The sequence below is a fragment of the Benincasa hispida genome, chromosome 1 (assembly GCF_009727055.1).
Source record: "Benincasa hispida cultivar B227 chromosome 1, ASM972705v1, whole genome shotgun sequence".
NCBI classification, from domain to species: domain Eukaryota; kingdom Viridiplantae; phylum Streptophyta; class Magnoliopsida; order Cucurbitales; family Cucurbitaceae; genus Benincasa; species Benincasa hispida.
This window is the reverse complement of record NC_052349.1, coordinates 38359002-38374664: the sequence shown is the minus strand read 5'-3', so window position 1 is coordinate 38374664 and position 15663 is coordinate 38359002. Positions and strand designations below refer to the sequence as shown.

General features: G+C 34.2%; 1 protein-coding gene across 10 annotated transcripts in view; it reads left to right on the top strand.

Moving 5' to 3' along the window:
• The window catches only part of LOC120092733 (protein AAR2 homolog), a 75864-nt gene that overhangs the window by 44551 nt on the left and 15650 nt on the right, over nucleotides 1-15663 (top strand). For 9 of the 10 annotated variants that reach the window (XR_005486146.1, XR_005486139.1, XR_005486140.1 and 6 more), the window contains 6 exons: nucleotides 1767-1896; nucleotides 4970-5193; nucleotides 5303-5395; nucleotides 5470-5541; nucleotides 12278-12310; nucleotides 15376-15510. Coding sequence is in view for 5 of the 10 variants with exons in the window: in XM_039050917.1 (XP_038906845.1) it covers nucleotides 1767-1896; nucleotides 4970-5193; nucleotides 5303-5395; nucleotides 5470-5541; nucleotides 12278-12310; nucleotides 15376-15510 (687 nt within the window). In the remaining 5 variants the exon portion in view is untranslated. The remainder of the gene's footprint in view (nucleotides 1-1766; nucleotides 1897-4969; nucleotides 5194-5302; nucleotides 5396-5469; nucleotides 5542-12277; nucleotides 12311-15375; nucleotides 15511-15663) is intronic. The other variant, XM_039050909.1, reaches the window with a different exon arrangement.

Below are 15663 nucleotides of genomic sequence, written 5' to 3'. Positions count from 1 at the left end.
GTTTGTTAAGTCCCAAGGGTTTGTTCAGGGGCATTCTGATCATACCTTGTTTACCAAAAAATAATCCTTAGGGAAGACTGTTGTGTTGGTGGTGTATGTTAACGACATCATTTTATCAGGAGATGACACGGCAGAAATTGCTAAGCTGAAACAGAGGATGGCAGGTGAATTTGAAATCAAAGATCTTGGTAGTTTGAGGTATTTTCTCGGGATGGAGTGGTAAGATCAAAAGTAGGAATATCTGTATCTCAACGGAAATACACTCTGGACTTGTTGAAGGAAACAGGAATGACTGGATGCAAACCCATTGACACTCCTATTGAGGTCAATAGCAAACTTAAAAGCATTTCGGAAGGAGTTCCTGTGAATAAGGAGAGGTATCAACGCTTGGTAGGAAAACTGATTTACTTATCTCATACTAGGCCCGACATCTCTTATGCTGTGAGTGTGGTAAGTCAGTTCATGCAGAGTCCATATGAGGAGCACATGGAAGCTGTGACTTGAATTTTGAGATTCTTGAAGTCCACCCCTGGGAAGGGCTTAGTGTTCAGAAAATATGACACACGGAGCATCGAGGCATATATTGACTCGGATTGGGCCGGATCTGTGACTGATAGAAAGTCAACCTCAGGGTACTGTACCTTTGTGTGGGGAAATTTGATAACTTGGCGGAGTAAAAAATAGGGTGTAGTGGCTAGAAGTAGTGCTGAGGCAAAGTATAGAGCTATGAGTCTGGGAGTGTGTGAAGAAATCTGGTTGCAGAAAGTTTTATCTGATCTTCACTAGAGTAGTTTGGGGCCCATGAAGCTGTATTGTGATAATAAAGCTGCCATCAATATTGCTAATAATCCCGTGCAACATGATAGAACCAAACATGTGGAAATTGACAGACACTTTATTAAAGAGAAGTTAGACCACGAAGCTATCTGTATTCCCTATGTACCTTCAGTCCAACAGGTTGCAGATGTTCTTAGGAAAGGGTTATCGAGACAGACATTTGAAGCTTGTATTAGCAAGTTGGGTCTTGTCGATATCTACGTCCCAACTTGAGGGGGAGTGTTGAAATACGTTGAATTAGCCCTAAGGGCATTTTTTAGTTTACACTATATTTGCTAAATTAGGGTTTCACCTCATCCTATTTATATCTGAGGTTGGGGTCTCTTGTATGTATGACATTAAAAATAATAAGGCATTTTCTATTGTGGTTTTTCTTCCATAAATTAGGGTTTTCCATGTAAACTCCTTGTGTCGTTTCTTTCTTTTCTATTTCAATAAATATAACTAAGTCACATGAGAATAATCGTCAACAAAAGTAACAAAATAACGAAAACCCGTTTGACCCGTATTCCAGTTTGAATAATTAGTTTAAAAGTTGTTTTCCACTTGTATTCCTATTTAACCCGAATCTCATGGTATCTGTTGTGCAATCTACCTTTGGAAAGGCGATTACTCCACCCATTTGAATAATTTTATAGAATCTTGTGTTTAGTTGATTATCTTTTGTATATTTATTCGTATCTTTATTAAGGTGTATCTAGTTGGTTGAGATGATTCATTTAGATTTTAGTTTAGATCGTTATTCCTAGTTTTTTTTTTTTAACCCTAGTTTAGCCTAATTGTATCTTTAAAAGACCTGATAGCAAGTATTCTTCTACTCAAAGTCACAAGTTTAATGTTATAATATTGCTGATTCTTGTTCATCTTCATTTCTCCTACATCAATCCCTTGTTATTTTTGTTTGTTGATTTTTTTCATCTCTTGAATAGGAGGAGCGATTTGGGGAAGCAGTTAGACAATTGGAGTTTGACAGACAACTTGGTCCGTATAATCTGGGTCAATATGGAGAATGGAAACGTATATCTAACCACATCAGCAGTACTACAATTAAGCGACTAGGCATGCGCCCTTTTCTATTTCAGTGCCTAGTGTGTGTACGATTTACTTTTCCAAACTTTTGCATGCAAATTTTATTTTAGACGTTCACTAGAAGCCGGGTGCGGGAAGCCCACGTCCTATTGGGCTGTGTCTATGATTGTGATGAGGAGAATTATAGGATAATTAGTATATTTTAGTTTAGTATTTGTTAAGTTGTTAATTTAGATTAATTAATATTTAATTAGTATTTTATAATTAGTTAGTTAGTTGTCTTATTTTAGGGAAATTATTTTAAATAACAAAAATGCTAAAAATATTTATAACTAATAGCAAAATATCATAGTCTATCTGTGATAGACCGCGATAGACTACTATCTGTATCTATCATGACATAGATAGATACAGATAGTAGTCTATTGCGGTCTATCGATATTTTGCTATTAGTTGTAAATATTTTGGTTCATTTTTCTATATTTGAGAACAACTCCTTATTTTATTGTAAGGTTATCAATATCCAATTTAGGGTTGTAAGAGAAAGTTTTTGATCTCCATTCCATATAGAATTTTGTTCATAGAGAGTGCTCTCTCATCTCTAAGGGATGGATTTCCCTTGCTTGGACTTGGCCTAAATATCTTTTCTGCTTTGGGAAAATGGAGTAACAAATATAACTAATGATGATAGGGCTTAAGGTAATTGAGAACATCGCTAAAAAAATGAACATAACAAAGAAATTTAGAGGGAAACATAGGGTATATGAGCTTAATTTTCAAAAGCAACTAAAAATCAAATAGTTATTAAACAAGGCTCATAGCTTTTAAAAACTTGTTTTTGTTTTTAGAATTTGGATAAGAGTTAAAAGTGATTTTAGTTGAGAAAGATGAAAACTATGATAGAGAGGTTATAAGAAAACAAACATAATTTACCAAATGGTTATCCAATGATGCTTAAGCTTTTTGTTGGAATATTCGATCGGATGATAACTTTGTGGAAGGACAACTACTGCCAATGTCAAAGGGCCTTGAAAAGCCAGGACTTGAGGTGTGATAAGTTTCTGTTTTAGCACTTCAAAACTAGAAAGTTGTTCTTTCACCAGTTGAATCTTCCTTTCTTTTGAGTCACTCAATTAAAGGTAAAACCAAAATTATTTTTAACCGAAAGTTTTGATAAACTTCCTGTAGAATGATCTTAAACCCCAAAAACTTTGGATGTCTTTTACATTTTCTGGGGTAGGCCATTGTTGAATTACCTGAATCTTATTTGGGTCTACTGGGATCCCATTCTTACTAATCATGAATCCAAGAAAAGAAGATGAATCCAAGAAAAGAAGTTTCATTTGTGGAAAGAACTTTTTTTTTTTTACCCGGATTTAATAGAAAGATGATTCTGTTGATGAGTCTCAAACTAAGTTCTAAGGTGAAGATCTAGGGGAGAGGGTTATCGGTGGAAAAGTTGACTCTACTCCCGGTGGAGGTGCTAGCATCCTTCTTTCCAGACATAAGAGTCCCTTCCACGAGGGCTTTGATACCATTATGGTGGAGATCAAATCTTGGAGACAAATTCGTTAACATTCATCTTATTAAATGAGGGAACGCTAGTTAATATATACTACTAGAAAACAGTTAATGATATAACCTGCATATGAAAAGTGATGTACACTAGTTCAAAGAATACCTCAATTTGGTTATTAGCCCACGAAGTGGCAATCTACCTTTATATTCATATGGAGAAGGCAATAACTTAAGAAGTTACAACAGTAACTAAAAGCTAGAAAAGACAATTGGTTGAGATTTAAACATAATCCAACTAAATACTAAATAAGTAGCCAAGACTCAAAATAATACTATAAGAGAAAACCCTAACAATTTGTAAATTAGGTACCCTTGAGTTGAACTCCTAAATAGGGTTAAGAGGGGAGGGGGGAGGGGTTTAGGATTTAATATCATATGTGAGTTTTATTGACACCTAAATGTTGTAGGGTCAAATGGGTTACCCGTTTAAAAAAAACTCATAATAATAAGTTCTAAAATCCCTAAATCAATTTGATGCCAATCCAAAGGGAAGGTTTAGATGTGGATTATGTTTTGATCGAGTACCAATAGATAACGAGAACTAGTTCCTCACTTGAAATTCACACTTTACAAGCAAGTTGATCAAACCTACCTGAATGTTCTTGGCATGCAATCCTAGCTCAAGAATTACAAGGGGGATGAGGCTTTGTCATCTACTAGAAGATTTCATTTAGAAAAACCTAAAAACTCGGAAAAAAACTAATCGTACATTGTTATCCTACAAACCCTTAAAATGTATCCTACTTAGTCATGAAGACTTAAAAGTCCATTGACACCATTCTATCCCTAACTCAAAAATACATAATAAAACTAAAATCCCAAGTAAGACATGTATGGGTCCAAAATGAAAATACCAAAATAAAGTATGCTTGCAAATAAAATAACACCAATGGCCTTTAACAAAGCTCAATCAATTTCATCTTGTTGCATCATATAAAACTAATTATAGAGCTTCTGACTAGTTTTTGTTGCTCGAGTCCTCTCAATAATTGAGTTCATCTCTATTTGTATGTGAGAATTTGTTAGGATACTTCCTAATAAGAATCAAGGTCTGAAATATATTGAGAACTAAAGAAGAAACTACAAGATAATCCAAGTATAAAGGAACTTGGAACCTCCCTCTTGAGTGTTCTCACCCAAGCCCTAGATCACTCCACAAAATAGTCGGCCCTCACTCACTCACCTTCCTTCTATTTATAACCACATACAGTAACTGACTATTAGTAACTAACTCTTTATCTAATTACCCTTAATACCCCTAACCCCATACTAATTATCTCAGTACATAACAGAATTTAAAGCTAACTGTAGGTTCTTGGCCCTTGAACGTGTGATTGGTTCTAGAGGTAAGGTAACACGAGGACATCTTCGTTCATATATGATATGCAAGAATGGCCAATAGAATACAAGATTAGCCAAGAACAATAAGAATGCCTTATGTTCTTACTTCAAAAAGTTCATTTTATTTTTTGTTAAACAAAAAAGATATATTATTTATATTCTTGACAATCCATACATTGTACAGAACCCATTGGAGGTGACATTACTGTGGCTTGTGAACCTGGAATTTCTCAGAGCACTTCTAAGCCAGCAATAGAGAAAGTCCTGGATGATCAGTTAAAGGCTAGTAAGTTTGCAACACCTGTTGATTCATCTCAGAGGAGAGGATGTTATTACACAGAAATTCCCCATGTCATCAAAAAGAGAGGAGTTCAAGGGCAGGAACTAACTTATTTGAATCTCGATAAGGTAAACTTTAGTGTGTATCAATTTTGTAGCAAAAAATGTTGTTGGAGATCATGTCAGTTGTTTACAAATTTTTTTTCTTAATTTGATTATGTTATTGTGATCTTTGTAGACCTTACTACTAGAAAACTTACTGAAAAAATATTTTGGAGGTTCAGAGGACCTACTTCTTGGCGAGCTACAGTTTGCATTCGTTGTTTTTTTGGTTAGTAACTGCCGTGGACAAGAGTTTTCTCCTTTTGTTGGCAAATATTTTATGTAACATCTAACGTCGTGCAGATGGGACAATCACTTGAAGGATTTCTGCAGTGGAAATCATTAATTACCCTGTTTCTTGAGTGCACAGAAGCCGTAAGTATTTGATTCCAACCGTGGCATGTAACTTTTGGATATATTAATTGATTATTTTCCGATTGAGTTTTTCTATAAGAGCTCCAATTGAACTTTTAGAAACGTATTTTCCGATTGAACTTTTCAATAAAAGTTCCACCTTTTCTCTTAGACTAGTTTGTTTGAGCGAAGCTTTCTTCTACCATTTCTCATATTTGGAGCAATTTTTATTTTTATTTTTTTTAATACGTTTGTAATATAAGCTTGTTTTGTTGGTAGTAAAAAGTATTTAGGTGTAACGGGGAGGCTTTTGTGTTTGGTAGCTTTCTCGTCAAATAGTATTTAGTGTACTAGAGAAAACTCTGATGAAACGTACCCATTCTTCCGCCTCTTTTGCCGAGAAGAGTTGTTCTGAAACCATAGATCAACAGTTGTTTCCAGGTGTCCCACAATGATTATGGTGCTCTATTTTGTTTTCCAAGGTGTAGATATTTGGATAATCCTCCCTCAGTAGATCAGTCCAACCATTTGTTTCCTTGAACCTAAATTTGGGGTCCATCTCTGAACCTGAAAGCGAACCCGCTTTTTACATTTAGCTATACAGGAAAAGGAAATTTGGAGTGACCTTGTCGGAAAACATTTTGTTGGGAGCATAAGTGAAGCAAAATATCTTAGATAATTCAGTAATCCATATGTGCAATTTAGGTCTTCTTATATCGGAGAAAGACTACTACAAATATGGAAAAGAATTAAGACAATTGTTAGAATGTTGATATAATATTAAATTTACCTTCACCTATCAGCTTAAGCATTTAGGTCAATCAGATTTAACATGATACCAGAGTTGAGTAGGAGGTCTTGTGTTGAAACCACTGCAATGTTCTTCCCGTCCCAACTAAGATTCGTTTCACTTATTAGGATCTTCTACATATTTAAATCCCACAAGTGAGAGAGAGTGTTAGAGAATTGATATAATATTAAATTTAGAGTAATTGCAATGGGTAACACTTTTAGGGCTAACATTTTTAAAGAATTGCACATTTAGCAAAATCTATCAATTTTGGTTATAGGCTGATAGACTCCTATTAGCGATATAGTCTATTGTTGATACTCTCCTACTAGTGATATGGTTGATCATTGATATACTCTAAAAGCTAGATCTAAATTTTGCTATATTTGCAAATTCTTTTGCATTTTGCTTGCTAATATTTTGAGCCTGATTGCTATATTTGCATCTATCCCTTAAATTTACCTTCACCTATCAGCTTAAACTTTCGGGTTAATTGGTAATTTAACAACAATAAATACTAAATATTTAACAAGTAGTCTTTTCACACAATCATTCGTAAATAGTAAAATTTCCAACGCCCCTCCTTAGGGGTGTGCAACAAATCGAGAAAATTGAGGAACCAAACCGAACCGATACAAATCGACTGGTTTGGTTCGGGTGTTTTGAAATTAATTGGGTTTTCGGTTTAAAACTTTAATAAACCAACATATTTAGTTTAGTTCACGGTTTGCATTTTTTCCAAACCTTAAAAACCAAACCAAACCTAAGATAAAAAAATAATAATAATAATAAAAACCCACAACCCGACCTAGCAAAGCCCAACCCACAAGAGTAAAATCTAATATAAAATTCTCAAAAAGGACAAAGAAGTTTTTTGATATCTGACTTTGGTTAAAGATGCAATCAGTAGACATCCATTAGTTATTTATGCAAATGTTTGTCCTTTGGAAGGGTCTTCTTCTACTGTTAATTGTGTAGGTGACAATGGTGATAGAATTTAGGTTCTTGTTCTTCTTCAAATGATGAAGTTATAAGAGATTTTTTTTTTTTTTTAAATAAAAAAAATGGTGATTTTGAAGGAAAAAAATGTATTTGAAATTAAAGAAGTACTTTCAAAGTGTTTTAAAATAAATGCAGTGAAAAATAATTTTCAATTTAGGACTACAAGATCAAATTCAAAGGCTGTTGAGTTCAAATGTTTGCAAGAAGGCTACAAATGGTATGTTAGGCATCTCAGTATAAGAACGGTGAGTTGTGTATGGTTAGGAAGTACATTTTTTTAGTATGACTATCCATTGAACATAACTCAAAGTTGTCATAGGCAAGCTTCTTCATCAGTAATTGACAATTACTTGATAGATAATTTTAGGTTTATGTCTATGGATCAGTCCATTATCCACAAGGCTCGTACAAAACTTGGAGTTAATATAAGTTATCGAAAAGCTTGGAGGGAAAAAGAACACATAGTGAAAATATTAAAAGGAGATGCAGTTGAATAATACACATCTTGATTCCAAGATTTTTTGAAAAGTTGAATGAAATGAATCCAGATATGATCCATTTTTCTTAACAATTTGTTTTTCTTGCTATTGACTATCACTTTATATCAATGATAGTCATCTATCGCAGTCTATCTTAGATAGATAGGGATAGTTGTCTATCGTTGGCCTATCTAATCTATCACTATCTATCAAGTTTTGCTTCATGGCTTTTAGTGCATCAATCGAGGGGTAGAAGTATTTTGTAGACCTATCATATCTGTTGTTGGCGCATTTTTGAAGTGTAAGTTTGGTGGCATGCTACTAACGGCCTCATCACTAGATGGTAGCAATCAAATCTTTGCCCTTGCATTTGGTATCGTAGATTTTGAAAATGACGCATCATGGACATGGTTTTTTTGAAAACATTCAAAGTAGTTTTGGGAGCAGGAGAATTTAGTCATTGTTTCTAATAGGCATCTTAAGATTCTAAAGGAGATTTAAGAGTGTATACTAATGTTGAGTACTCTGTGTGCATACAACATTTCTTAAGCAACTTGAAACTTCATTTTAAGGATTTATTGCTTGATAATTATTTATTTAGTTGTATACCTACACTATTGATGACTTTGAGTATCACATGAGATGCATGGAGTCACTTTGCCCGAATATTTGAAGTTATCTTAGTAGTGTTGGGTTCAAGAAGTGGTCTTGGGCATATTCTCGAAGAACGTATGGAATGATAACATCCCGTTGTAGAAAGTATAAACTCAGTTTTTAAGGATGCTAGAGAATTATCCGCAGCTAGTTTGCTTAGTTCAATCAGAGATATATTGCAAATGTGGTTTTATGATCGAAGTAAAGCTGCTTTTGCAATGAAAACTCCTTTGACTTCTTGGGCTGAGAACATATTATGACGAGAACACGAAAAGTCAAGATAGACAAAGATAGGCGTCTGTCTTTATCTATCTGTAATAGATAGAGATAGAGTTCTATCTCTGTCTATCTCAGATTTGGTATTTGAGTACGAAGTTTACTATGATGCTTCTTGCCACGGTTTAGGGTGTGCTCTTATGCAGAAGGGTAAAGTGAGGCTGAATATGTATTGAATTGTGTTTGTCAATGTCATGATATGGTTTATGTCAAATGGAAATTAAATGTATTAAATGATCATTGTGTAACTGTTCTAGTTTAGATACAAGTTGAGTTGGTTAGTTGGATGCTAAATATCATCAGGGGAGGTGATGTTTAGTATCTTCACACCTCTTTCTGGATTAGGTGGGTAATCTAGGAGAGAGTGTGACAGGCTAGATCTGAGATAGATAGAGATATAGATGCCTATCTTTATCTATCCCTGTTAGATAGAGATAACACTCTATTAGTTTTATCTTGACTTTTCGTGCTTTACTTCGATCATAAAACCACATTTGCAATATATCTCTGATTGAACTAAGCAAGCTAGCCATAGATAATTCTCTAGCATCCTTAAAAACTGAGTTTACTTTCTGCAATATTCGATGTCATCATTCCATACCTTCTTCTTCATGAATATGCCCGAGACCACTTCTCAAACCTAACACAACTAAGATAACTTCTAATATTCGGGCAGAGTGACTCCATGCATCTTATGTGGTACTCAAAGTCATCGGTAGTGTAGGCATTAGCACAACTAAAGAAATAATTATCAAGAAATGAATCCTTTTATGAAGTTTCAAGTTTCTTAAGAGATGTTGTATGCACACACAGTACTCAACATTAGCATGCACTCTTAAAACTCCTTTAGGAATGCTAAGATGACTATCGAAAACAGTGACTAAATTCTCTCGTTCCCTAAAACTACTTCGTATGTTTTCAAAAAATCATGTCCATGATGCGTCATTTTCAGAATCTATGATACCAAAGGGGAAAGATTTGATTGTTACCATCTAGTGATGAGGCTGTTAATAGCATACCACCAAATTTACACTTAAAAAATGTGCCATCAACAGATATGATAGGTCTACAGTACTTCCACCCCTCGATTGATGCACTAAAAGACATAAAGCAAGACTTGAAATGACTATTATCATCCATTTCTAAAGCAGTGTAGGTACCTGTCAAAATACATAAAAACATTTCTATTAGCTTGAATAATAACAAAACTAAGATAGATACCGATAGACATCTATCCTTGTCTATCTAAGATAGATTGTGATAGATAACTATCATTGATAGACAGTGATAGTTGTCTATCACTTTCTAATCTACAATGGGAAGAGATAAAAATTTGTTAAGGAAAATTGATCAAAAATCTTGGAATCAAGGTGTATGATTCAACTGCATCTCCTTTTAATATCTTTACTATGTGTTTTTTTGCCCTGCAAGCTTTTCGATAACTTATATTAACTCCAAGTTTTGTATGAGCCTTATGTATAATGTCTCTAGGAATGGATTGATTCGTAGACTTGAACCTAAAATCATCTATAAAGCAATTGTCAATTACTGATGAAGAAGCTTGCCTATGACAACTTTGAGTTGTGCTCAATGGACAGTCATGCTCAGAAATGTACTTCCTGAGCATCCACAACTCACTGTTCTTTATACCGAGGTGTCCTGACATACCATTTGCAGCTTTCTTGGAAACATTTGAACTCAACAGACTTTGAATTTGATCTTGTAGTCCTAAAATTGAAAATTATTCTTCACTGCATATATGTAAAAACACTTTGAAAGTACTTCTTTACTTTCAGATACATTTTTTCTCTTCAAATCACCATAAAAAAAAAATCTCTTATAATTTCATCATTTGAAGAAGAACAAGAACCTAAATATAACATTTTATCACCATCGTCACTTACAATACTAATAGCAGCAGAAGACATTTCTAAAGAACAAACACTTACATGAGCAACTAATGGATGTCTACTCATTGCATCTTTACCAAAGTCAGATACCAAAAAACATCCTTGTCCTTTTTTATCGGAACCACAATTTGAATGCTATTTTTACCAAAATCTAATAAAACTAATAAATCTACCAACTCATTCAATTGAATCTCTTCATATATTAAACCAACTAAACCATTAAAGTCTATCCAGTCATCTACCAAAATTCCATTATATAAGAAACTCATAATGAAAATATCACTGAACTCATAATGAAAATATCCAATAGTGATAGGTAGAAATAGAGTTATCTTTGTTTATAAGTGATAGACAAAGATAGAACTCTATCAGTGTCTGATAGACAAAGATAGAACTGATAGACAATGATTGAGTTTTATCTCTGTCTATCAATGATAGACAAAGATAGACTGATAGACAAAGATAGACTTCTATCTCTGTCTATCACCAACACATCCAATCACAATGATGATTGATAGACAGAGATAGTGATATATCGTTGTCTATCAATAAATAGTTCTGCCTTGCTAATATAATAATACAATACAAGGCATTTTTCTTTGTTTATCAGGGATAGTCAGAGATAGACTTGATAGACAAAGATAGACGTCTATCTCTGTCTATCAGGTATAAACAAAGATAGAGGTCTATCTCTATCTAGAGATAGACAAAGATAGGCGTCTATCTCTGTCTATCTGTGATAACAGAGATAAAATTCTATCTATGTCTATCAGTGATAGACAAATAATAATACAATACATAATCCTGCCAATATTGATATCCAACATTCTGTGAAGAAGAAGAAAAAAAGAAGAGAGTCACAAAGATCCCCCAAAAGAAGAACAACTAAGCAATTGATATGAAACCAAATCTTCTATTCCTCATAGAGCACCTGTGTTCTATGCAATCCACGAAGAAGAATGAAAACCTGGTGCTGATTGCAAGAAGAAGAAAATGAATTGAATCGGGAATACTAAATTGAAATTGAAGTTGAAATTGTCGTTGAAGTTGAAGTTGAAGGCATGACTACAGTTGTAGTTGAAATTGGTCAAAATATTGATCAAGTGAAATTGTGAAGTTGAAAACTACACTCAGAAGTTGTCGATATACGCGCAAAAAATTTGAATTACGAAGGGGTAGTTTTGGAATTTTTTTAAAAACTGAAGCTGTTTCCGTTGATAATTTTTTTTTGCTAAAGGATGTAAATAATTTTCTTATTTTTCCATTCTTGACAATGTGTCTCTCTCTCTATATATATTTATTTATTTATTTATATAAAAAAGACGATATCATAGGTGAACTATGAATTCCTATTCATTTTCTCCCTGAGTATGCTGAAAATCCTTTTCTTTATGTTCTGTTTTATCCTTGGGAGATAAAAATTTCCAGGTCGTGGTTTGACCACAATTTTTTTTCCTTCTTTCCAGCCCAAGTTATTTCTTTTTGTGGCAGCATATTTCTTCTTTTACATAGCAAATTGTACCCTTAGTTTGTGAGGTTATCTGACCTTGGACGAAAAATAGCAGGGGCATAGTTTGCATTTCTTGTTCTAGCTGTGTTGTATTCTTTTGTCAATACACTTTTTAAGAATTCACATTTTGTTGCAGCCTTTTTGCACAAGGAGTCAACTATTTACAAAGGTGTGTTCGGTGATTCCTAATTATTTTGAATGTTATTGTCTTTGTTTCCTTGTTGTGTGTTGTTCTCATGTTGCCCTGTTCATGGTCGAGGTAGATGCATAATCTTTTGAACATATGGGATGGCACTTTTCAAATAAAGTAGCAATCTTGGTTATCTAATGGGACCTTATCCCAGCTGATATATGGTCGTTTACTCAATTATAATGACGTGTTATCTTTTCTTAACATACATGAAAAAGAGGGACACTTCTGAATTACCTATTGGAGGACCAGTCACTTGCGGATATATTTTATTATTATTGTTATTGTTATTATTTTGTTAGGAAAAGGTACATTAGGAATTTAATATACTACTTTTGCTTTCTGTTGCCTGCAAAGTGCAAATTATCTTTCTAGAAGCACGAAGTTGGCGTGGCTTTCTAATTTTCCACATTGAATGAGAACTTACCAGTTCTTGAACAATATCAGAGCTGAAAATGTGTTCACAACTTTTGGTAGCCTTCATCATTTTTGTTCATTATTCCTTTCAGATGGCTTCTTATCCTGTGGTTTTGTTAGTTTACTGTGTTGTTTCTCTTTCTTGGAAGTTCCTTTAGTTGTTCTTGTCTTCTTCTGCACGTCCTTTCTATTATGAGAATCCAGTCCATTTTTTTACCTGAGATGTTCAGTCTTTTTCCTTCTCTCTTCCCTCCCTTTCTGCGTAATCGTGCATATTCTTATTGATTACTGAGAAAGAACAAAGATGTACAAAGATTACAATTACCAAAAGGACGGAAAAGAAAAACAAAAAATCGAAGGCATAATATAGAAGCTGGAAAAGAAATATGAAAGCATCTGATGTAGATTACAAATCTTAGAGAAATCTTAGAGAACTCTTGAAGGAAAATCTTATTCGTTAGTTGTGCATACATGGGGGAAGACTCCTATTTATAGAGTTTTAATACAAGTGAGGGATAAAAAGGGAATTAACCTATACCTATTACCTAATTACCCAATTTAACTCCTTTCTACTTACCTCAGCATCCCAATTGTTACTTATTGCAAGAGTAGTTAGCTAATAAAGTAGAGGGAAGTAGCAGGGGAACACCATTTGAGAAGCTTTGGTCTTGGCCAATTCAAAGTGCTCAAGCCAACCACTTGAGCAGTCCTAAAACATTATTTGGTTGCATTTGAACTACATTTCCAAAAAGAGACTTGAGTGCACTGACCCATAAAAGATGAGCTGATAGGGAAAGATTGGACCATGGTATAAATGAAGAGCAATTTGTTTATCCCTTTTTTCTTATCCCATCTTTGTTTGTTTGAAAGTCTGCTTGTTGATCTTTTGCAACTTCTGGTGTCAACGCATTTCTTCAAAAAAAATTCCAGACAACAGTGGTACAATCCGTCTTTCGAAACAAAGGCTCTCAACAGGGGGTGGTTCTTTGAATGCATTGTCTGGCCACCTATAGGAGGAAGAAAGCTTTTACCAGTTCTAGTGGGTTTTATTGAAAAAAAATGGCTTATTTCCTAGGAGACAATTAAGGATATTCTTGTGCATCATGAGGTCAACACCAAGTCTCCTACCATCAGTTGTGAAGATGTTGCGAGGAAGATCTGGGATGGAAAGCAGAGAATAGAGGAAACAGTCTCTAAGGGGTTAACCGCTTCTACAAGATCTCCACCTCTTTGTAGAAATAAGTTTCGGATTGCAAAAGAAAAAGAAGTGGCCAGCCTTGATTTGAGTTCATCTATAGTAATTTGACGTCTGAATGCCCATGATGGATGGATATCAAAAAGACAATCGAACAGTTTTATAGGCTACTTTTGTGTTAAATCCGTTCATGGCTGATGCAGCTCTTTTGCAAATGGAAGATGGCAGACTTTTAGGTGATATTGGGACAGAAGGTAAATGGATAATTACGTTTCCATTTCATATGAAGTTTGAATATTGATCTTTCAAGAAGCATAGCAAGCCGGAATTTAGGGTGGACAATGTAGGAAAGATTATGTTATCGAACTTACCTTTGCAATACTCGAGCAAAGCCACCTTTGAAGCACTGCGGTGTATTTTGTTGGACTAATTGGAATTTCATCCAAAACTTTTAATTTGATTGATTGTGGAGTGGGATAGATAGATGTAAAAAAAAATTCATGTGGTTTCAGCCACAATTGAAATTCAAGACAGCATAAGGGGCAACGCTTTCCTTAATTTTGGGGACATTGTAGCTATTGGTTCACCCTTCATTTTGATTACTTTTAAAAGAATAATCATTATGATTATTGGAATTCATTGGACTCTTTTCAAGTTAAATTTGTAATAGAAGATGAAAAGTTGCCTGGGCAGGACAATGCCCTTCACTTTCATCAGAAGGCAAGGATGAAGTATTACTAAATGAATCATTTGATAAGGGTGTGAAATTAAAAGGCTAGAGGATCTAGCTATTAAAGTGCCCTGTCTCGATGGTTTGGAAGTAGAATCTGACGTTTTGGTATCTGTTCCAGAAACATTGGGTGTTAAAGAGACTTCTTTGGTTCGGTTTGGTCCGTTTGTCAACCTCTTAATGTTGTGCTTTTTCTGATCTGCTTTCTGGATATTCTTTTTCAAGTTCTATGTCTCATTTGGTTTTGATTTTATTCTTCCATTGTAATTTTTTCCTCACCTTCTGGAGTTTGTATCTTTTGAGCATTAGTCTCTTTTCATTTCATCCAAGAAAAATTTTGTCCCCGGTAAGAAAAAAGATATCTAAAAAAAGTAATTAAGAGATAGATGACTGATATTTTAATCTAAAAAACTATACCAAACACAAATCTACATATTGGGATTCAGAATTTGTTATGGAATCTCTCTTTTTATTATCAATAGTTCTGTTAGTCTTTAGGTTTGGCCTACGGCTTTATTATTGGTGCTAGCCATGTCTAAGCATGTCCTGCCGTGTTCAAGTTGTGTATAATCCTTTTTAATATCCAATACATGGATCGTTTTAGCATATACATTTGTGAAGTCTTGCTTGGACATTCTTCTGTTGCTATAAAGTTTGTTTCTGTTCTGTTTATATGTCTGACGATTTGAAGAATTATTGCAGTTCATTAAGGTTATCTACCATCAATTGAAATTTGGATTAGGGAGAGATCGTTCTAATGATACAGTAGGATCATCATCAACAATTTTAGACGAATCATGGTTTACTGCTGATAGTTTCTTGTATCGTTTATGTAAGGTAAGGTAGTCCCATGATCATTAAAAACCCACTAGCTTACCCAAAAGTTTGAGTTTATTGTTTGGGTATTTTTAATGTTTTTGTTTGTTTGTTTGTTTTTTTCTTTTTTTTTTTTTTTGGTTGGTAGGTTTTGTTTTGTTTTGTTCGGTTTTG